The 24574-nt window shown below is 38.9% G+C and overlaps 1 protein-coding gene across 3 annotated transcripts in view; it reads left to right on the plus strand.

Moving 5' to 3' along the window:
• ATP10D (ATPase phospholipid transporting 10D (putative)) overlaps nt 1–24574 on the plus strand; it is a 44094-nt gene that overhangs the window by 769 nt on the left and 18751 nt on the right. The window contains exons 1-10 of one of the 3 annotated variants that reach the window (XM_068680268.1): nt 179–318; nt 10204–10508; nt 11241–11435; nt 14732–14936; nt 17893–17978; nt 19089–19195; nt 19945–20076; nt 21024–21151; nt 21298–21550; nt 24154–24389. In XM_068680268.1, coding sequence (XP_068536369.1) covers nt 10240–10508; nt 11241–11435; nt 14732–14936; nt 17893–17978; nt 19089–19195; nt 19945–20076; nt 21024–21151; nt 21298–21550; nt 24154–24389 — 1611 coding nt within the window. In that variant the 5' untranslated portion in view covers nt 179–318; nt 10204–10239. Of the gene's footprint in view, nt 1–178; nt 319–7908; nt 8052–10203; nt 10509–11240; nt 11436–14731; nt 14937–17892; nt 17979–19088; nt 19196–19944; nt 20077–21023; nt 21152–21297; nt 21551–24153; nt 24390–24574 lie in introns of those variants that run through there. The other 2 variants (XM_068680269.1, XM_068680270.1) reach the window with 2 other exon arrangements.

The following is a 24574-nucleotide window of genomic DNA, read 5'->3' on the forward strand; positions in this document are numbered from 1 at the left end:
TGAGCACGGCCTGCTCGGAGCAGGGTAGGAGGAAAGCAAGCGAATTCGGTTCCAATTCGCAACTGCGTTTTCCTGAAGATGGAGGCGGCAAGGGGCGAAGGGCGCTGAGGGGAGCCGGGCTCCCGGCGGAACCAGGCGGCGGAGGGGCGCGGCGCTAGGCGGGCTCGCCGGGGGAGGCGGCCGGGGGCCGGGCAGCACCGGCGGGGCGGAGCGGAGCGGAGCCGAGGGAGGCGGCGGAGCTGGAGCTGGAGCCGGAGGGAGAGTGGCAGGCGGCAGGGGGGTCGCGGCCATTACGCTGGGATGTGAGCGGGGACACGGGTAAGGCTGCCGGTGGGGCGGGGAGCCTGTGGCGAAGGAGGAGAAAGAGGAGGAGGAGAAAAAGGAGGGCGCCGGTGCCGGGAGCTGGCGGGGGAGAAAGGCGCCGAGGCGTGCACCCGGGGCTGCGTGTGGCCGAGGGAGAGCCGCAGCCTTGCCGAGGTGCCCGGCGCCCTGCCGGGGGGCAGCGTCCTCCCAGCCCCGCCGCGGCCCCTGGCGCGGTGCCTGCGGAAGTTTTAGCGGGGAGGGGAAGATAAGGACCTGTCTGTTCTCGCCTGGGAATCGGATATGGGTCTGTTTTTTGTAACCCTGCCCTTCCGCGGTGACGGTGATGTGCCGGTGGAAGGCAGGAGGTCTGGGGGACGCCGAAACGCCCCACGCTAAAGCTGACAGGAACGACCGTCCCTCCAGTTACTGCCACTGAGCGATGGGGCGGCTGCACTGGGCAGTGGGCAAGGGCGCTCTTGTGGCTTGTTCGTGTGCTCTTCTGTGTGTCTCCAGGGCCATCAGGCCACCCCTGTTCATGTTAACACCATCGACTGAACTTCACGGGAAGCAGACTAGGAAAAAACAAAACAAAGCAAACAAAGCATAGTTAAGACCTTGAGAACAATAGCTTGTGTGGGGGACATTTTAATAGTTCATACAGCAACTGAAGGAAAGGGTGGAAGCTTTTACATAGTTTATAGGTTTATAGCAAGGTCTGAGTAAGTTACACGGAAATCCCTAAGCTTCAGGAAGGTACAGAGGGGTGCACATGTGAACACAGTAAGCTACCTGATTAGGCCACAGAAATAATTACTTAGTAAAGAAAAAGTGTTCACGAGAATGTGAAAGAGAAATCAGAGTTCCCGGAAGGAAATTGTTTTTCTGTCACAAGTACAGCTACTGAAGAAGAAAAATGTACTTTTAATATTCAGATTACCATTATTTTCATACTAAAATAGTACTTACACATTCACATCTCAGCAATGACCATACGATTGAGAAATCTCTTATTTAAAAGCATGCATCCTCACATCATCACTATAAGATACCAGAAGTGTCATTATCCCTATTTTCATAAGTGATGAATTGCAGCATAGAGGCACTAAATGATTTCTCTAAGATCAGGGTGGAATTTTATTCTCACAATACCTTTGCATATCCCCAAATCTGGAGCAAAGCCATTTTATATCATATTAAGCTGAATCTTTACAATTTGTGGACAGGTATTATTTACAGTAGCAAAAGCTAGCACACACAGACTAGGATCACATTCTTTTGTTAATTGCCACTGTTGTGGATGATTTGGATTTCAAAGGCAATAGCCACAGCTGATACGTCTTTCTAATGAAAACTAGACCAAACTCAGAACTGGATGCCCTACATAAGTACTCAAAGACGCTCTTAATCTGACATTCCTGTCCCGCCTCCCTGTGCCAACAGGAGTACTTTCACAGCTGTAGGCTGGATCAGGAAATACATCTAATAGTTTTGTTGTCTTTGGCTTAGTGAAAGGGCTTATGAATCAATGAATTGACCCAGGTTCAGTAAGTACCAGATGCGTTATGACAAAGCCAGGAGCAGGAGGTATGAGAGGCAAGGCCCACTCCTTTCAGTGTCAGCTTTTTAGATCAGTTCAGCTACACAGCATTGTATCTTCAGTGTCTTACGCCTTGGTCTCTTGAAAATGTTGAAGTTACTAGTGTCATTATTTGAGCATTCTTAACTTCCTGCATTCTTTTCCAGGCTACTATGTCTTTTGGCATAACTTTTAATATTAAAATCTTTAAAGATGCACAGTTGCAGGTGTATCATCCTGAATTGCTGGATGATACCTCTCCCTTTCAGGCCTGAAACATCGTGGCAAGAGGCATGTTTTATAGGGTTGCAGAAGCTCTGTAGTGGTTCAGGTGGATTCACAGGTTATTCCTGTCAAAATATTCCCAAGCAGTAGACAGGTTTCAATGTTCTAATACAAATAACTGTTTGTATTCCTGATGTTGTAAAAGAGTCAGCATTATCAAAAATTCACTTGAGTGTTGGAAAACTATGTTCACAACTGTCTTGAATTCTGTTGAACAGTGTTGTGGCTGATAACCACCCATATCACACCTAATTGCAGTTTCTGTAATGGCTTTTAAAAGCCCTGTCTTATTCATGGAAACCCAGAAACTATCAAAATATTCTGAAATCCTGTTTAAAATGTACATAAATACTGGCTTCATTTCTTTTGTTACATTAATGAAAAAAATGCATCTGTATGTTCCAAGTACAGGCTTGATACACAATTACTGCCTTGGACAGCTAGCAGTTGAATAGTGTCAAGTAATATTAAGAAAAGTCTGCAAGATCCGAGCCTAATTCTAGACCTAGATATAATTAACAGTAAGATATAATAAATATAGATATAGTAAACCAGTATATAGACCTAGATATAATAAACTAGTAAGAAAGGCAATAATGAAATCAGCAATACTAAGTAAGTAGAAGTGATGCAAAGGATTTCATGAAGCTGAAATGAAGAACCAGACATCTGCTTAGTTCAATTCTGACCCTCAGAGCTGCCTATCTGAAGGGATCTGTCAGCTGTAGAATATGCAGCTGCATCACATCCATTGCAGCTGTTGTTTCAGCTTCTTAAAAATCAGAAGGCTGTATGTAAACTGTTCATACTTAAGATATACTTTTGGTAGCTATGACTGCAGTATGCTTAAAGTAGGTTTATTCTGGCTGGCTAAAAACCAGTGAAGCTGTACTGGTACAGGCCTTGACATGAACTGTGCAAGTCTGCGCAGTGCTTGAAGGCCTTCATGGAAATCTGTGCTTTTGTGGCTTTACTACTGTTAATATCTAGATAAAGTAGCTCAGGTTATACTCACACCTGTAGCATTTCTGTCTTCTGGTATTGTCTGAGAAGTCTAATTAAAAACAGAAGATCTTTAAGGTAAAAATCAAATCTATTATTCACTGAAAGTGAGCTGTGGAGGATTTTTCAGATTTGAGATGCCCTCTTCTTGTGCCTGTATGTACAAAATTTTTGTACCTCCTTCCCCAGATCCTCCAAAGATCCCTAGCAGATTAAACTCTCTGGATGCCTTAAGAAGCTGCTAATGCAGATGTGTTAGAAAACCAGAAGAAGAATAGGACAAGTCACTAGCTGGAGATTTAACCTGCAATTTTGGGAACTCAAGTAAAGGTTTGTGCTGTAACAGGCACTTCCAGTATCAATTTGGATAAGTAACTTTGGTTTTCTCTGCGCAACAGTTTTGGCTCTTTAAAGAAATTGACGTGGTTAAAAAACAGTGGTACTGCCCATATGAATCTATTTCCTTCAGTACCAGTTACTGTAATTTAGGGAGCCTACACTGAATACAAAAATCACCTCCTTCTGTATCATATGAACACCAGTATAACTTTTGTAACATGGCTCAGGCCTTAGTCTTACTGTGAAAGTAAGGGGAATTTCACACGTATCAAAACTGCTGCTGTGATTAAATGCTGCGTGACCACAAGTTTAAGATTGCTTGTGAGAAAAGAGTCACAAAAGAGTAAGACTTAACCTTGAAAGTTTTGCTTTGCAGTTCCGAGACACCTGTATGACAGGTGAGAACAGGGCATAAAGCAGAACTTTGCTAATGAATGAAGAGGAGGGTGGAAAAGGTTTGCACAAACCACAGCTCTCTGGTGGTCGTTCAGTTTTATTTTGAAACTGATTGCCTGTAACAGAAGTACATAATTTCATTTGAGTTTTAAACCTAAAATTGGGTAGCGTATGATTTATTTATGCCTGTAGGTACAGAATCTAATTGGCATCCTAAGTAACTTTACCCAATGTGGAAGAGATTCCTGCTACATGTACTGCTCCCACACTGCAGCACATTAATCAGCATTACTGCATGTATGCTTTGCTAGTAAATTACTTCGTGTCAAGGCCTAGGCACTTCATGGGAACTGAAGTTTTGATTCCTGCAGATTTTTGGCATTTTGTCTCATAAATTGGCAGTACAGGTCTCTTATCCAGATCTGTTTAGCATTCTAGAGTGTCTCTGCAGTTTATTAGAATGCAAATATGTGTTACAAACTTGTAAAATTGCATGTTACAGAGAAGGTAGCAAACCTTAGGGAAAACAAATATATATATATATTTCAGATTAGTCTTTAGGCCATGGATCCTTTAAATTTCTCTGTGGTCTAGTAGCTTCTGAATTGTTGAAGATTCAGATGCTTTTCTGATTTTTAACAGCCTGTGTAATTCTGCCAGTGTACTCTGGTCATAATGTAGTGAAACAGATGCTAGCAAACCTGTGCAGCAACATTTGCTAAGACGTTTAAATGGGACTTTGCATGGATCAGGGGTTGTCCACTCTTCCATAGCTTTGTGTAGTGTGAGCTCTGTCTGAGTTAAATTTATTTTTCTTCCCTGCTTCTTTAATCTCCCCTCATCACCCAGAACTTCAGACCTACAGAACAACCTGAAGTATTCAGGTAGGGGCTAAGAAAAGTGTTGCTACAGAGATGCATTGTCTGAATCTCTTTATTTTTTGGTTCTGTACAAGTTTTTCAGGTCAGATAATGTGATTTTATTGATTGCATTTCTGTTTGCTAAGGATTGATTGACTGGAAGCAGGCCCAGAGGACACACAAGGCCTCCTGCACACTATGGCCAAAGGCTGTGCCTGAACAGGAATAGGATGGAAACAAGCACAATATGCATGCATGTGCCAAAGGTCTGAGGAATATTCTCATGAAGTATGTCATTTGCTGGGAGTATTTAACAAAGAATTTTCAGAAAGAAGGATGGCTAACTATTTGGAAAGCATAGCAAAAGAAGGATGTTGTCAGAAGAGAGGAAGTGGTCAAGAGAAGCTGGGGTAAATGGTAGGTTACTTTACGTGACATGGAAGCAAACAACCACAGCATAATAGTAAGGTGCAGTACCAGAGTACTCTGTCTATTGACTAAATTATCCATGCATGTTCAACTAATAGTCTCCAGAAAAGAATCTGCTACAGGAAAGGTCAGGGATTGCCAAAAGCTACGCTGTAACATAACTGGAACTGAGGAATTTTTAGTCTCAGTTCCATCTCCCTGCAGGAAAACTAGGAGCGAAGGTTTGCAACCAGTTACAAATGTGATATTTCCCAGAAGTGGAAGCTGAAAGAGTTTACAAGAGACAAAGAAAGGCAAGTGATGGGAAAAGAAAGCAATTTCACAGGATGTACATGCAAGAGAATGCTTATACTGAGCTTCATGGTGAAAGGTCCTTCTTTCAAGGTATGGACCACTTAAAGTAGGGATTTTCACAGTGCTGCAACTAGCAGAGAATTATTAAAGGCTTTTTTTATTGTGATATGGGATGGTCAAGCATGAATAGTATATAGTGTTTATCTGTTTTGTGGTGAAAGGGGCACTGCTTTTACAGAGCCAACCAGCTCTTGCATGTTAACCATGTATAGTCCTTCCAGTTTTCCATTAGGGTATCTCAAAAGTGCTTTATAAGGAATATAAATATAAATAAGGAATATAAATATAAATAAGGAATATAAATATAAATTCCTTTTCTTATAAGGAAAGAGTTAAAGTACACGAGGGAAGAGAAGCAGAGAACACGTCCAGACTTTTCATCAAGTGTCAGACAGTTCCCTTCCACATTTCATCATTATTGTGTGACATTAATGAGCTTGCTACAAAAGCTTGCCTATCTGCATATGAGGTATACCTGGATTAACACTACACCATTGTTCATATTTAGCAAGATCGAGTAATGTGCTCTTGAGTATACAGCATGAAATTGAGAACAAAATCTATCTAGCACTGTCCTCAAACTAAGAATTAGATAGATCATTTGGGCTTCTTGTTTTTGAACACATAAAAATTGTTCTAGACTCCTTAAAAATAAACCTTTTATTCGTTTAAATAATTAAATACTGCTTCAGAGTTAAGTTCTGTCTCACACCAATCTAAAAGTAATTTTTACTGGGCTTTTGCAAGTGTTTAAATAAACATCAGATTTTGTTTTGCTGCCTTAAATTTGAGTCAGGCTGGAGAACTGAAGAAGGTGCTATGAAAAAGAACAGGACATGAGGGTCAAATAATGGCTTAAGGGATTTCATAATAAAATTGTTTAAAACAGCTTTTATTTGATGTTCAGCAGCTTTGTCATTTTCAGTATCTAACATGAAGCTGATGAAACTTTTTTTGACCTTATAGCTAACCAAATCAAGGTGCTCATTATTTTATGATCACAATTTAATGAGGAAAAAGAAAAATGTTCAAAATAGGAAAAAAAATGCAAAAGAGATTTCTGAAGTTTTAAATAAATCGCATTTTAAAATGGAAATGCAAATGATTTTTTAAAAAATAATTTGCAAATACTAACTCAGTTAAATCCCAGATGAATCAGAGGGCGTTGTGACAGGGTACGAGATCCCGATGCATTTTTCCCAAGATGCTGCTTGGGAAAGGTCTGATTCACCTTTTTGACCATTAGAAATTTCTCATTGCCTCCTGTGATGTTTCCAGTGTGGTTTGGTGGTGGTTTTGTTTGATTTATTGTCCATACAATCTCCTTGAAAGCTCTCTTTAAAATATTACGGTAAAATGCTGGAGATACTGACAGGAATATGAAGAATGTGCAGTGCATGCAGCTGAACCTCAGGTTTCTTGTTTCCTTTAAGCTCTGCCTTTCTGGAGGAGGGTGAGGAAGGGTGGGGCAGAGGTTTTGGAGCTGTGTCAGGAGTCAGGGATGCGTGTGCAGTGAGAGGTGATTGCTCTTCAGAGACACTGCGTGTGCAGCTTAAACCTGTGGCTCCAGATCCAGCCGTGAGGAATTCTGACATCACGTTGTCATGCTAAAATGTCCTTCTTTTTTTTGTCCCCTCCCTTTTTTATTTTCTTTCTATTTTTTTTATTTTTAAACCAAATGTCACCAAGTATTGCATGCTACAAAAGGTAATAAATTATGAAAACCACAAAGAGTTAGCTGCCTGTGTTTAAGAGGTTCTGAAACTTGACAGGTTTCCTCTCTTGTTTTTCCTGACTCCCAACTCTCTTCCCACCTTTACTTGAGCGTGACTGATAACTTAATTCCTCAGCTTTTCAAGGTGCTTTTTGCCTGTGCAGTTTGCACCAAGTAAAAATGATCTGCCATGTAAAGACTTTGCCTTTCTATTAGTCCTGGGAATTTGCTTGGAGAAAGTGTCTCTATTTCTTGCTTCTGAAGTCACCAGTATGAGATGCTTGTTTTCATAAGAGCAAACATAAACATGATTTTTCTCTGCAAACATAACCTACTTTCAAACACCAGGCTCATATGGCATCCTGAACAATTCTGTGTTGTTGTGTCCTTAGGTTTTCCATCAGGATATTTTACATTATAACTGTGTAGAGATTTGGCAGATTAATTCTTTGCCCAAAAGCAGTATAATTTCAGGCAGAAGTATGTTTAATTAACACACCTTGCATGATTCATGCTAAAGATGAATGCTTGGGAGAGATTGGTAAACTTAACAGGACAAAGAAGAAATCATGTTGACACTGTCCCTGATAATCCAGCACGTTGTTAATTAAATCAGACGTGTCTTTAAAAAGGTCCCTCATTGGTTACAGGGACCACAGGATTTAGCACTGAGGAAAAAGGAAAGTCTCTTTTCCCTTCCATTGCCTGGAAGGAAACACAGCAGAAGGGCCTCAGGAAGCAGTAATTCATGTGGGAACTGCTGGGGGATGCCGAGAGGAGAGGCTGTACAAAGGTTTGTTTTTCTCTGGTGGTTTCTCTTCCTTCATATGCAGATCGAGGTTTCTAAAGGGAACCATGAGTTTCGTATATGTAGTAAGAGTCTTCCAAGACATTGCAATCGTGACAGTTGATAACTGTCCACATCTAATTATGAAAGGACAAAAATATACCAACCATCTTAATTTGATGAGAGGAAAACCCGTTAGGAGAAAGCTTTCTAGTCAAAGGGTAGCAAAGGAGTGAAAAAGGCTTTTTTGGAAGTTTGGAGAATCCTTTGGAGTGTGACTTTAGAGCAGGATTTGTTTTGTACAACCCTACCCATCTAAATATTACATGTCCAAACTAATCATGCATATTCTGCAATAAATGAGAGAGAGGCACATGCCAGGAGGTACCACATATGCTCAAGCATCGCTTTTAGAGCTAGATGGAGATGCCTCCACCCTCTGGAGATTTGCTGTCCTCCCAAACTAACTGCGGAGAGTCTTTCTTGTCTGTTACATGGGTAAAGTTAAATGAGTTAAATCTTAGCCTGTCCTAGATACTTTGCTGCTTAACATGTGCTAAATAAATAAATAAATAAAACCGGTCTTTGTATTCAGAGTAGTAGAAGGGAGTTCCAGGTCAGGCTGACAGGAACTGTTGTGAAAACAGAAGTCTTTTTTTCAGGCAGCCCAGTGTCAACAGCAGTCCTCATCTTTTGTATCAGCTGGGGCGCTGTTTCTGCCGAGCGATGCAAGCCCTGTGTTCTGCTCCTGGCACTGGATTTCAAAACTGTACGCAGCTCTGTAATGCACAGCCAGTGCATTTTGCTGTGACTTCCACAAAGAGTTAGCACATTGTCCTCTGATTTGGCTTGCCTAGGGGTTGGCTAAAACCAGGGAGTATTATGCTGTTACTTTCATATTTTTTGCAATGAAATATTTGCTCCCTGTCCACCATTCAATGTTGAGTGAGTCTTGCTGAAACAAAGAAAGGAAGGAGTCCCTCTTCTGGCATCAAGCAAAGGGAATCTGAGTTGTGAATCACTACTTCTGTCACTGATTTTTTTTTTAATTTATTTCAGCTAAAGGCTAAAAAATTTTAAATCTTTCTGCAACGGCATAAAAATTTCCTCAGTTACCAAGAATAAAACTGGCTGAGATGCTGGGATCATTAGTCTTAGAAATAGTCAAAGATAATTTTGGTAACTAGCATTACCTTGTACTATTTGGTCTTTGTGCAATCATGGTGGTTTGATATATCAGCGGGTAAGAATGTGTTACATGGCAAGCAAATTTAGGTTATTTTTATTTTTTCATGTACAGTAATCAGGAAGTTTTACACCTTCTCTGTCATCCATAAGCCTGCAACATATTTCTGTTAGTTTGTTATCTGCCAGGTATGGTTGGGCTTGAAATATTTGTCAGTTGCACAGAAAGACTTCAGGAACAGAAGTTCAGGGAAGTGGTGGAGTCACCATCCCTGGAGGTCTTTAAAAGATGTTTAGATGTAGAGCTTAGGGATATGGTTTAGTGGAGGACTTGTTAGTGTTAGGTCAGAGGTTGGACTCGGTGATCTTGGAGGTCTCTTCCAACCTAGATGGTTCTGTGATTCTGTGATAAGATCATGTTCTCTTGCAGTAAATGAGGTAATGAGGTACTTTATCCAGATCTAATTTTGCAGGCAACATTACAAAGTATCACTTATTTTGTAATAATCATTATATAGTCCTGCATAACATTCTAATTTGGATTTCTTAAGCTTCAGGTGCTAGTTTGGTATGTGCTTTACCCCACACAAGTTCAGAAATCACTGTAAATCTAAACTGTATTGCTATGTTCCTCTGGTATTGTAATATCACAAAATAATGGTGGTCTAATGGAAAAAATAGGTCTGTAGATCAGAGGCAGAAAATTATTGGAGTCAGATTTGTTTTCTTTTATAAAACAATGACAGATATATGATGTGTTGTAAATGGAAAAATCAAACTTTAGGATCCTGAAAGGGAGGATGAAATTGCTATAAATGCAGCCTTTGAAGCAGAGGAACTTGACGTCGCATAACCTCTTAACTTCCAAATCAAAATGTGGAAATGGCCCTTTTCCTAGGTTTAAACTATTAGTTAAAAAAGCCTTTACAGAATTATTACTTAACCTGCTCTATTTTAACTTGTTTCTAAATAGAGGACACTCCTTGGATTATAAAGCATTCCAGGAACAATGGCAGATCCCATCCGCTGGGCCAGGTACCGTTGGCAGCGACTGATATCTACAGAAGGCAGAGAAGTTAGCAGCAGCAGCAACTCAAGTAGCAAGCACTATCAATCATCAAAAACTGCCAGCAAACACAGGATAGTGATACCCTGTTTGGGACATTTTAAGGAAGAGTATGAAAAGATATCAAAACTGTACATGAACAACAAAATACGGACTACTAAATATACTTTACTGAATTTTATACCACGGAATTTATTTGAACAATTTCACAGGTAAAGAACTACTTTTATTTTGATTGTGGAAATTCTGCTGAAATTGGATCCTTTTATTTAAATGTGTGTATTAATATAATGTATTCTAAAATTTATTATCTTTCCCAACCTGCCTATCACTTCTGAAAAGATCTGTGTTATTTGACCGAGGATTCTTGAGTATCATCAGTCTTGGGCTAATTCTTTTCTGCATTGCTTTTACCATTTACATTCATTCTACTCTTTGGATTGTTGAAATATTCTTTACTGTTGGAGCATTGCCACCCAGTAATCTGAAGTAGGATTTTCAGCTTATTTCCTGCAAATATATTTTATCTTCTTCCCTCTCATGCTTTTCTCTGTTGACATTGTGGTTTTTTTCTTCTCCTTGGAGGACAGCAAATTTGTAAAGTTACGCAGGGAGGTTGCAGGACAGCTTACTTTTAAAAATGTGTTGTATATATGTTCACAAAAGCCTCACTAGAAGACACATGCTTGGAGGGCAGGGATGGAAATACAGGAATAATATTGCTTTCTGCACCTTCTTATCGCATATATTAAGCAGCTGTCCAGCCAAATAATCTGTCGACTGGAGAGTGAAAAAATAGTTGTGGATACTTAGTTCTTAAATAATACTTGGCGTAAAGAAATGGTAAATTACTGCTAAGTTAAGTCTCAATAGAGCATGGAGTGGGGGAATAAGGATTACTGACTGCTAACACAGCTAACTCTCATGTTTGCTCTTTGTTTCAGAGTTGCCAACTTGTATTTCCTATTTCTAGTTGTTCTAAACTGGGTTCCTCTGGTGGAAGCTTTCCAAAAAGAAATTACAATGCTACCTCTAATAGTGGTTCTGACAATTATTGCAGTGAAGGATGGTCTGGAAGACTACTCAAAATACAAAATGGATAAACAGATAAACAACTTACTAACCAAAGTGTATAGCAGGTAAGAGACAACAGCCTTTCTGGTTTATTGTTACTAAACTGATAATGAGTACATGTAAGAAAAAAAAATGATAGCTATTCTGGTTTACTTTCTGGATGCTCAGAGAATCATAGAGTAACTTGGGATGAAAGGGGTCTCCTGGAGGTCATCTATATAATCATACCCCCTGCTCAAAGCATGTCTAATTAGGTGAAGTTGCTCACGGAGTTGTCTAGTTGGGTCTTGATCATCTGCTTAGGTAAATAGATATTAAATTAGTATAAAATTTGCTGGAAAAAGTACTCTGGATGTGGCCAGAGTGTTCATGCATAATTTTGTACTGTTTTAACCAAGGCAGTTTGATTACTATTTTTAATATCTTAAAAATTACTGTAGGGGTCATAGAAATGCAAGAGTTGCTAATTTGCCAATATATTGTTGAAGCTCACTAATGCTATCAGCATTATAATATTTTATTCAAATGCAATAACATTTCCTTTAAAAGAATAAGATCATTTTCAATTTGTGCGTATCACATAGTTTGGTACAGACGTTAGCAGCTCTTCCACAGTGCAGGACTTTAATAGTACAGACTGTAGGTGCAGCTTAGGAGTGGAGTGTGCTCATGGTGAGAGGTTTGCTGTCAGGCATTTATAATGTGTGAACAATAAAATAAAAAAAATGAAATAAATAAAAAAGGAGGTGTCAGGAAAGTAGACAGGTCATGTTATAAATTAGCACTGGCAAAAAATTGATTGTAGCGCATGTCAGTGGGGCCTACATTCCTCGTGTTTTTTCTACACCTGTCATAAAAGGATATTGCAAGACTCACACAAAGCTTGTAAACTACAAAGTTAAAGGAAGTGTAGTGGACTCTTCTTGCTCTGCGTTCATGGTGGGGAATGAGTGCATTTGGAAACTCAGTTGTTATCTGCTGTAGTCGCTGTCACAACCAACAGCACTGCAGAAGAAAACAGATTTGCAATTAGATATTTTAATGAGAAGGAGCTTGAAATCAATTTTGGCACTACAGCGCCTCTATGTTTGTGCTCTGATGTTAATGAATTTGTAAAAGACACACCTTTTCCTAGTGAAGTCAAAGCACAAATGGAAAATAAACTTTAAAAAAATCTTATTCTGTTAGCTGTTTTTGCCAAGCCCTAGACTTTTTTTGCTGTAGACATGACCTTAATAGGCCTATGGAGCGGGATTGCAGTCTATTAATACATAACTATTAAATATATTGTCATATTACTGAGAAGATGGAATCTTTAGCTTTCTGGCATTTGCTATGTATTTTAAGAGCAAGCTCGTAACCACAGAAAGCATCAGAAAGCAATGTATCCTAGAATGGTTTGGGTTGGAAGAGACCATAAAGACCATGCATGGGCCCACTTCACAAGCCTGTGCACGTTCCCCTGGATGGCATCCCTTCCCTCTGAAGTATCAACCGCTCATCTTGGCATCATCTGCAAACTTGCTGAGGGTGCACTCAGTCCCATGTCCATGTCACTAATGAAAATATTAAACAGTCCTTGTCCTGATACAGACCCCGGAAGTCTTCACACTAATCTCCACGTGGACATTGAGCCACTGAAGAAACAACTTCATGTTCTGCGAACACAAATATTAACCTTGTTGCCCTTATGAGTTCTCAAATCTTCTCCATCACATTTGGAGGGAGAGGTAAAAGAGTGCTGTTGCAGAGTGACCAGGGCATGACCCAGAGTGACCATGCCACTGGGTGTTGTCCACTCTTTGGACTCACTTTGCCTTCTTTGCCGGGAAAATTGGCCTACACAAAAAATTGTGTTGATATAGTTTTCAATACCAGAGGGGTGTTTCTAAGCAGAAAAGGTTATTAGTTTTCAGTTCCCTCAATCTCCTGAATTGATTTACTGTGTCAGCACTTTTGCAGATATAAGAAAGTAATTACAGAGGGAATATAAAACGAGGCTCAGTTTGATCAAAACTTAGGTCATAGCTTCAGTAACTATGAATCACATCCCATTCTACAAGTCTCCCTTCCTTTTTCCTCTTTACTTTTATTCTTAGATTGTTGGGGTTTTGTTTATTTGTTTGGTTGGTTTTTGTTAATTTACTTTAGAAATCTTTCCTTCTTTTTTTCCTTGTCTTCAAGGCAGTGTATTTGTATGAAAAGTTAATTGAGTGTTTTTGAATGCATCCATCTTCTGATAGTCATGGCTGTAGCTTTAATTAAGTTTTACATGCTTTCTATTGTGCCAGTTTTCAATATGTGTAGAAAATAAGTAATGAACATCTTGAGGAGAAGCAGATATTTGGCTTATATTGGTTTAATTTTAAATCGGCTTTTGTTGCTTCCTGGCTTTGCTTTGCTTGCACTTGGAAAACAATATGCCAACCTCCACCTTATCTTCACTAGAGATATTGTAATCAATATACTGGTTGATTATGTGGACTTTGTATCATCGCTTTGTAGAAAAGCATTTTGAAAGGATACTGTCAGATAGTGTAGGTCTGAAAGGTATGGATGCAAAGCTTGACATAGGGAATATTTTACTGATACTTTCTCTGTTATTAGAAGGGTCAGAAGCATTTTACATAGCTAGCACTTTGATTAAAACTGGTAGATCAGTGCCAGTCCATAAGAAATTGCCGTATTACGCAGCTTGTTAGCTTATGTCTGTACCATGGAAGCTAGGTGCACATCCCAGCTCCCTGGTGTGACTGTACTTTTCAGCTAGGTAGGTCAGAGTGAGATTCAGGAAAGGAAGCACAACCTGAAAGACAGCCCTGGCACAGCTTGGACTATTCTCCAGTCTGGTTGACTGATAACTGTGGAGAACATGCTCCTCCCTTTAAACATAGCTCTACGGTTAGTCTGAGGGGCCTGAAGTCTTTCTGACTTCTCTGAGTGTGATAGGGTCTTTGTACCTTATGTTCAAAAATATATATAAAATATATTATATATAGAAATATATATAAAAACCTATAAATAAAAATATTTATTTTCAGAGCATTAGTGAAGTGGTTGCTGAATATCCTTTGTTTACTGATAAATATTGGAATAATTAAAATATAGGAAGCAAGTGGGCTGAATTTTGAATAGAGCTAAAATAATTCTGGGAGGGGGACTGGAATTAATTCCCAGCAAAACAGGGCTGGGACCTCAGAGCTTAGTCTTTGTAATTATATTCACCTTGACCTGATAGAACATCTCATCAGAGTTTTTAATGACTTGGAAGCATAATTTAACAATGAGAGTCATTTTCTCTGAGCTTTCAGTTAGAGTTTATGAAAACAATTAATTAATTGAAATTTGATATGCATTTCAGGAAAGAGAAGAAATACATAGATGAATGCTGGAAAAATGTCAATGTTGGGGACTTCATCCGTCTTTCACGTAATGAAATCATTCCTGCTGACATGGTGCTGTTATATTCTAGTGACCTGGATGGGATCTGTTACATTGAAACTGCAAGCCTTGATGGAGAAACCAATCTAAAGCAGAGGCAGGTGGTGAGAGGATATTCAGAGCAGGTGATAATTGTGCATTTCTAGTGGCTTAAGCAAGTTGACATGACAGACAGCCAACTAAACAAAACAGCCCTCTAGATTGTATAGTGCTCATCAATCCCCATCTGAAAACAAAATAAGCAGGTAACATAGTTTTAATTTGTTGGTTGAGTTATTTGGAGCAAATATTTGTCTGCTCACTTATTCCAGAGAAAGAGGTCCCAATTTCAAGTGATGCAAGACAGTAAAAAAAACTATTCTGGTAAATGTCAAGTAGTCATTTATGGTGTATGTCATTTAATGGATGTGAAATTAGAACTTTTTGGAAGGGAGTTCTGTGCCACATAAAGACCTACAGAGAGGGATGGGTATATTCTTTTTTACTGTATTTCCAAATGTATTTTTAGCTTCAGTCCTAGTCTTTCTAGGATTTATAAAACCTTCGGAACTCTTCTAATTTTTCTACTACAAGCCTACTGTGAACAGCATTGACTAGCTCATCTCTCCCTTTCAAGACTGAGCATCACCAACTCTTAGATTTTCTACAGACCATGTAGTGATGAGAAATTAGTGGATATGTGCTTTTTTGCCTTTTTTTAAGTTTTGGCAATTTAGAATAGCATTATTTATTTATTTATTTTTCTGGAAATGCTTCATTGACAATAGGAAAGAGATCAGGAAGATAACCCAAGGGGCTTCATGGGTAACAGCTGGTAGGTAACAAGGCACAGAACAGTGTCTCCAAGCATCTTGGCTTTCCTAGAGAAATACACAAAACAACTGAGGACCTGTTCCCTAAGGATAATGAGTTATTTAGTGAACAAATAGACATTGCTCTGTTGTATTCAGTGCACTCAAATGTTGCTTCTTAATGCTTTAAGAAGGGATTAATCTCCATTTTCCTCCACACCTTGTATGGTTAGGTGAACCATGCGCAGATTCACTGGGGTGAGGAAGCTAATCTGTTAAATCACTGTGAGCAGTGAGTGTTTCCTCTTATGTTGTAAGAGAGGTCACAGGACTTCACTGTTTGGTTCCTTCTTACATGTTCAAGGACTAAACCCAGTCCTAGCAGCATCCTCGTAGCTAATGGAGAGGAAAGTGCTGTCCTTTTCTTCTAGGCAGCCTAAGAAAGCCAAGTTGATAAAAGGACTTGCCAGTTCTCCTTTTTTACCTTAGTTATACACCACATTCCTATGCTGTATTGTAAAGCCATGCAGTTTGTCAGGAGTACTTCACAGCCAAAGCAGCAAACCTAGCCTTGGGAAGCTGCCTCTCTCCTTTTTCCAGTGAGACAGTCTATTGCAGGGACGTTCATTTAAAGCTACCTTCTTACTCAGTTCTTCTCTTTATTGTCCCCTTTCTTTTTGATGCTGCTTTAGGGACCTTTATGCAAAATCCAAGTAACATTTCTTCTGCCATAAAAAGGCTTCTCTTTTGTGCCAGGAAGCATAAGAAAGTGTCTCATGAAGTAAGGCACAACATTTTCTACTTGCGCTAGTTGATGAAAAGGTTATAATGAAAAAATATAGACCATACTTTTCTTACAGTCTGGGAAGATTTGAGTGCCCATACCAATATGTCTCCTTTTGGGTGTAGTTTTATTCACCTCTGTTTTATACTGGCAGAGTGTAGGCATAAATCCAGTGCCATCTATAAGTTATGCCCTAAGGTTCTAGGGTTGCTGTTTCATGGTATATTGCAAGAAGCTGCTCCAGCAATTTCACTGGTATTAAGAGTTTGACCTCCCCCCGCCCAAAAAAAAAAACCAAAAAACTGTTGTAACATACTACAGAAATTTTGTATTTCCTGTACAGATAAACATAAGAAAGATCAGTGAAGACAGAGTGATCTTTCATAGATAATAATAAAATTTACAGAGTCTCTAGGTATCTGTCTAAGGCTACATTCATACTGATTTTCCTGACAGTGCAGGAAATCAATACAGCAAAATATAGCAGAATTTTTGAATCAAAACAACAAAGTATGTGCTAACAACAATACGTCTTCTGAGTTTCAAATTCAACTTAGGAGGTTGGGTCTCTTCCTCACAGTTGTTATTGTCCCAGCATGAAATCACCCAGCTGTGGAGGTGGAGTCATCTCAGAGACCTGTAACTGTGTAGAAGGTGTTTTCAATTCAACCTGTGAATTACAGACTTTTCCTTGGAGTTTGGCACCTTAAAATTGGTCATTCTTTTTTTCTAAAGAGCAGAAGCAATGAATTCCCCAAGAGTCAGTGGAAGGTACTCAGCTTGGAAACAACTTTATTACACTAGAGGCTAGATTTCCATGTGTCCTGACTGTACTCATAGTCCATTAATTACAAGTGCAATTGCAGGTAATTTTGAAGACCTGGTCTTTCGGTTTTTCACTCATTTCTTGTCAGGTTACATTATTAATAAGAAAATGCGTGTCACTTGGCCTTTCTCTTCACTGAAGAGCTCACCTGCTTTTCATTCACAGCATAAGCTTCTAGTCTTCCATTACAGCCCTTTCTTCAGTTCTGGTAAGGTTTAATCATCATTAACAAGTTCTATCTGCTTTTTTGTGTTAGTACAGGTAGTGTCCTAGTCATGTTATCAGAAGCAGCAGCTCTTTGGAAGCAATTCTTAGAAGACAGTGACTTTTTCTTCATCATGGAAAAAAAAAATTTGGAAATCTCTGCTTTTCAGATGTTCTTAGTGCATTTTTTTGCTGCTTCCTCACTCTTCCACCCATTTCCTTCTCTGTGGTGTTCCTAAGATATCAGCATCTCAGCTGATACTTGCCAGGGTTTGACATTTGCTAGAAAGTCTTTCTATGCTGCTTAAGTCTGATATACCTGGGTTGCAGATCATTCACATCATCAGCAACTTAAAATATAGAAAATAAACTGTTAGATGGTGATATCTGAACCTGTGAATTTTAAGTTCCATCATATGTGGTCTGAGTTCTCTCTTTTTTTTTTTTTTTTTTCTTTTTTTCTCCAATAACTTTAGGTCTCTGAAATTGATCCAGAAAAATTTTCCAGTAGAATAGAATGTGAAAGTCCAAACAATGACCTTAGTCGCTTCCGAGGCTTTGTGTAAGTAGGCTTGGTGGCTCTTTAAATAAATGTCATTTGCTTTGGTGCTCTCACTAATTTTCAGAAAACTTGTAATGTTTACTTCAAAAAATAATGACAATATGCATAGAAGTCTGTTTGCACCGCTACATTTCTGAGTGCAGCCCAGCAGGCACTGCTCCAGTAGGGCTCTGAACAGCTGATTGTGAACTGGAAAAAAACACTAGTGCTTTCTATTTCATATTAATTATTGTCAACATCTTAGTTCAGGCTGTTTTGCAGTTCTGTATTCCATATTTGAAATGTCTGTCCTAAGTCTGCTTTTAATGACATGTCATATCTGTACAGTATTCAGTCTAGACTGTCACCTGACTGGCCAAGCTTCTTTGCTCAGGATTGGAAATGAGAAGAACTGGCTTCCTCTCCTACTGCGATGTGTTTTGTGTAATCCCCAGTCATTTGATCAAATTCCTTTTGAGCAGTATTGCCATATGTCTCTTCTTTTCTCATAGGTCTGTGATTTTTTGTGTAGGCAGTAGGAAAACAATTTTATTCCATGGAATGGCTGATTTTCAGTTTTTGAGAGGTATAATGTCTACATTTTTCCCCATGGGCAATTAAATGTTAGAAATATGAAAAGAAAAAGAGCTATATAAAAATCTTAGTCAGTGAGGAAAAACCTTGACAAAAAGTGGGCATACCTGCATTGGAAATCTGCCACAGGGGTTAAAATGCTCACAGCACATTTAAAATGGGATTTCAAATTTTGTTTGATTTTTTTTCTCACGTTGGTAATTCAAATAGAAGTTATTTGCTTTCAGACTTAGTGTTTGTCCCAAGGTCATTTCAGCAGTGTTGCCTACTTCCCATATGCTATCTGGCAAATGCCAGGCTTGTAAAATGATGGAAATTTTAATACAGTGCTTACATACTTAGATTTTCAAAGGTGATCTGGATTCATGTTACCCACTTCTTTTGAAAGGTCCAATGAGAAGTGTCAGAAAGGTAGTCAGTGACTGGTCACTTCTCCAGGTGATCTGTTCCCTAATGCTTTTTCAAACCTGACTGGTAATTGCTGGAGTCCTACAGATGGAGTAATGAAAAATGTGCTTTTTTTCTTTTTTTTTCCAGTGAACATTCAAACAAGGATAGAGTGGGCCTCAGCAAGGAGAACTTACTGCTCCGAGGATGCACAGTAAGAAACACAGAAGCTGTTGTAGGCATTGTGGTATATGCAGGTGAGTGACCACCCTTGCTTTCACATACTGCAGTGCAAACAAGATGGAATTATGTGCCTTAAGAAATAGCATTGCACAAAGGCAAGGTAGCAGATTGAAAGCATGGATCCAGCAGAAGGCAACTGTAGCTAGAAGCATTGAAGAATGCATGTCTGAAATAAGTTTGTTTCTATTTTAAAAATGCAAAGGCTGTTATGTCTGATTATTCATGGGAGGCCAGCTCTGTTTCATGTCCTTGTCCTCAACTGTGAACTGCAATGGCAAATCCAGGTTTTGAAATGGACATGCAGATACTTGCCTTTCTTGGGATTTTTACTGGTCCAAAATTGAAGTTAATGCTGTTCTTTAATACTCCATATCGAAGGGAAGATGTTTTATGACTAGACAATGTGATTTACTCTGCTAGATAATAGTGATGCAGGTGCAGAGTTTCATGGAAAATATTAGAAATAGTATAGAAATTTTCAAGAATAGGTTTGTTTCTCTAGGAAGGAATATTATTGACAGTATAAAGGATAACATAGCTGAGAAATTTTGGTTTAGCTTGTTCAGTTTTCTTTAGGGTGGAAGTATTGTAGGACAGAATTACTGTAGGATCAGTTAGTTGAGTCATATTTATAACCTCTTTTTCACAGTTTTTTTTTTATTAGTTAACAGAAATGTCCAGTTTCCCAGAGCTTTAGAGATATAAAGGAATTTTGGTTCTAATACCTGCAAACAGAGAATTTCAACGTTTGTTGTGGTTACAGGTCATGAAACCAAAGCCATGCTGAATAACAGTGGACCTCATTACAAGCGCAGTAAATTGGAAAGAAAAGTGAATTCTGATATTCTTTGGTGTGTTCTGCTTCTAATTTTAATGTGTTTAACTGGTGCAGTAGGTAAGTGAGAATCTGCAGCATCCTGCTATTTTCCCCTCTCAGCCTACAATGCTAAGTGTTTTATTTTGGGGCTGTTTCATTTTAATAGCCCATTTCAGAAACTGCCTTCACCTATATCTAATTCTGCATCAGCTGGGGATGCTGCCAAGCTTTAGTTCATGTTGTCATGTTTAATCTGGAGTATGGTCAAGTGGTATGTTCCTTGTGCTAGGTCTGGAACCCATTTCTCCAATTTGTTTTCTTCTTTTGCTCATTAATTGTTCTGTAAAACTCATATTTTGTGTTAGGATTGCTCAGGTAAAATGAGATGCATGTACAGTATTGCAGGGAGAGGCTGAGTTTGAGTAGTTATAAGGATTTGTATTTTATGTATTCATTAAACAGTGAGCTTGAGTGCTGACATTTGAACAGACTAAATTTTATGATAAATCAAAAAGGTGTTTAAAAAAAATCATGCTACACTTAATAAACATGTCTGGCATCTCAAAACGTGTTAGATGAAGTTGCTTTTATAGCTGAGTTTTGAGTTTCTTATCATAAACTAAGCTTGTGATCTCTTCTGGGTCAGTTTTTATCTCCCAAGGCTATAAACTGGACGGAGTGGCTTGATGACATGCTTTTCAGAGGTTAACTGAAACCTGAACAAGCTAAGATGAGACATGTAATTGTTAGGGTATTTAAAAAAAAAGTTTGTGAACTATAGTTAGTATTTTCTGAGTTCTGGGACATACTGTATAAATGTGCTATTGACACCAAGGAAGTAAAGACTTTATTCTTGTGTGCACTTAATTCATTTTAATGAGGTTCCTGTTGAGAAAAAAAGGAAGAGAGAAAATAGTAGTTTAGAAGTTTAGAAAGAACTGCAGAGTATAACAGCTAACACCATGACCCTGAACTGTGGTGCAGTCTACATAACTGATTCACATTATCTTGTTCTTGTTTTCAAGGCCATGGAATTTGGTTAAGTAGGTACTCAGAAATACCTTTTTTTAACATCCCTGATCCAGATGGGAAATCGATTCCTCCAGCATTAGCAGGGTTCAACATGTTCTGGACAATGATCATTTTATTACAGGTAACTTTTGTTGGCTTTTAGCATGGGCCATATCCTGATCTCACGTATATCCTTGAAGTAACTCTCTGGCTTCCATGGAATTACTTCATGTTTGTAACTAGCCAAAGAAGTTGCTTTCGTTTAATCCCCGTGTTTTGTTTTGGTAGGTCTTGATCCCAATTTCTCTCTATGTTTCAATTGAGATTGTCAAGTTGGGACAAATTTATTTAATACAGAATGACATTGATTTTTACCATGAGAAAACAGACTCTACAATTCAGTGTCGATCACTGAATATTGCTGAAGACCTTGGCCAAATTCAGTATATCTTCTCTGATAAGACTGGAACACTCACTGAAAATAAGATGGTTTTTCGGCGATGCAGCATTGCGGGACAGGAGTATTGCCATGAGGAAAATGGTAAGATATTAAACCCATGCTCATGACATGTCCTTTCTCTGTTCTCAGAGAAGCTAAAAGTTTTCGCAAGGTCAGGTTTTTATGAAATTTGTGTGGCAGTATGCATTCATAGAAGGAGTGAATTTAGACAGGTCCTACTTGCATCTTTCCCCATGGTTTGGATCATTTCATATACAGTGTTCTAAGAGGCATGAAGGCATATGTAAGCTGCTGCTTTGCAAATAGCTACTTTTTAGCATATTTGATACCACAAAAACAAATGCTCCTTACTTGATCTAGAGAAAGTCATTCCAATGGCATTTTGGTTCTCTTCTTGCAATGTTTGGAAACAGACCACTGGAAAAGTGCCCATTTAGACTTCCCTCTTTCTTTTAAACAAGAATGCCAGTGCTTGACCAATATTTTAGGGTTCAAACATCCTGTTCAGTGCTATAGCAGTGTACCACCTTTATGTATTATATTTTAAAGCTCTGGTTTAACATGCTGTTTACTTTGAGGGTACAGTAACCCAAGTACATGTAAATACATGCTGAAGTCGAAACTTTTAACAATAATATTAAAGTACAAGTTAAGCAGATGTGTGTGTATGTGCATGTTAAGGCTACAAAAGTAAGTACCTCCATCAAAAATATGAATGTTGTATTCTTACTTAGATTTTTAAAATCCTGTTTTAGCTCAAAAGTCAAAAAGCAGCATTAATGGATAGTTGCTGCCTCATTGTCTAATATCTTAATATCCCTCAATACATGTTTCATGGAAGCCTACTTTTTTTTGAAGCTTTCTGGGAGCCAGGAGAATATTCAACTCCAGACACAGGAGAAAGCTATGCAGAGTTACATAAAGTATTTTATTCAATTACATGTTTTATTAACGAGACAAAAACACAGATTTTACTACCATTGCTGTATGTAAGTATTAGTGACTGCAGACATGTCCTCTTTCACGGGTGGGTAATGCAAGGATCCTTTATGAGATCAAAAATGAAGTGCTGACAGGTGGGCTCATGAATCACAACTGTGCATTAACCTTCCCCCTGTGGTTTTGGTGGTTTTGCTGCCAGATGGAACTGCTCACTTTCTGCAAGCAAAAGGCACACCCTGCTGGCCACCACAGTGAATCACTTCAGTCCTTCTTTTGTTCATTGTCACAGGAACAGATGATTACAAAACATTTTAATAATTTCCTCATGTATTTTGAAAATGACATGGTGTGGTTGTCCTGGTGCTTCTTTGGCTTTGCATAATTATACTGGGAGGGATGACAAGAGCAAAGTGAGAAGAAAAGTCCTTAAGTTTCAAACTTGGTGAATGAATAACTTAAATAAAAAAAGTATATTTTCAGAGCATTTCCTAAAGGAACAGAAAGTGTTTCAGAAGAGATAAATCAAAGACTAGTGAGAATGATTTAGCTGTGGCTGATGTAGGTCTCATTGTGCCATGGGAAATATGTCTACCAAAAACTTCCCCTAGGAGTTGACTTCAGTTATCTTCCAAAAATACCAGTGTGTTTATAATTATGTTCATAATTATTTCCTGTTGTACCTTGGCTTTTACCTGGAAATGAAGCATGTGCTTCTTCCTAACCAGTCTAGAAATTATGTGCCCTGAGAATCATTCTGCAAAATGTTGGAGGTCCTGCATTTAGCTCTGATCCACACTTGTTTGGTTGCACAAAGCTGCCGTTTGCAAGGCTCCTTTTACATGCGGTAAGAGTTGCACTACACGACAGTTAAGCCTTTAGCATACAAATCACTTAGTCTGTAGAAATATTTCTGTGTTTATATCTGTGTTGTCCAGGATAAAGGAATGCACATGAGGGAAGCACACAACAGCGATGACTATGATGTGGTACAATCTTCCATATAGGTGCCCACATGCGATGTTCCATCTAAAGTAACACATGCCTTTAGACCTTGGCAGCAGAGCAGTGTGATGTTATAAGCAGTGCCACATTTGTTGCTTCAGACAGAAGTGCACGCTTCTCTGGGAGTATAAGTGGATGTGTGGTGTCCAAACCTGTCTGTACAGTCGTGTTGTTACCATTCTTTTTGAACTTTTTTTAATGTGTCTTCAGGACTTCCAGTCATGGCCAATTCGTTACTTTCTCAGGCGTCCTGTATTGTTTCACATCCCTAACAAAGTTTTACTGCTGTCTAATCTGAGTTTGTCTTGCCATAATTTAGGCCCATTGTGTCTTCTGTTGCTCACAGTATGCACAGAAGAAAAGCTATTTCCTTTCTCTGTGCAATTGCACTTTATGTACTTGGAAACTACTGTTTGGTTCCCATCAATGTTTCCTTCTGGAGGCTATGTAACTCCAGATTACTCTGGTATTTCCATGTAGCACAATTTATCTAAAACCATGACCACTCTTGCTTCCTTTTCTGGATTCTCTCCAGTAGACTGTCCCTCTTGATGCGCAGTGTCCCAAACAGCAAGTCAGTGTGATATTATGGTTTGATTTTTAATAAATGGTGGATTATTCTCAGCTATGTACTAAATGGCTTATTTTAAAATCAAGTTTTATTTAAGGAGCCTCCAGACAGTGTTTTAGACAAATTCCTTTTTGCTCATGGAACAATGATTTTCTTTCCATTTCTATAGCAAAGAGGTTGGAGTCTTACCAAGAGACGGATTCAGAAGATGAGGATTCAGCTGAGGCCCAATATGCTTCCTTGAACCATATGTCAAAAAGAAGGGGTCACAGCTACAGAGCTGTGAATGAATCTTTGAACAAAAAGTCTTTGGATCAGTTACCTGGTAGTTACCCTGCGGCAGGAAGGGAAAATTCAGCAAGTGATGTTCCCCATGCAGGACATGTTGCTTTCAGCAGCCGCATTGTAAGTAAAAGTTGTTGGTTTTGATACTAAATTTCTGAAGAAACTCATGAAGGAACATTTTTTTACCTCTGTTTGAACAAAGTCCTTGTCATATAGGGGATCCTTTATCTTCCATCAAAATGAGAGCTCCAGTGATTGCTTGGCTGCGATCCCCTGTTTACAGCTGACATTGCAGATGTTCATTG

This window comes from Anas acuta, chromosome 4 (genome assembly GCF_963932015.1).
Source record: "Anas acuta chromosome 4, bAnaAcu1.1, whole genome shotgun sequence".
In the NCBI taxonomy this organism is placed as follows: domain Eukaryota; kingdom Metazoa; phylum Chordata; class Aves; order Anseriformes; family Anatidae; genus Anas; species Anas acuta.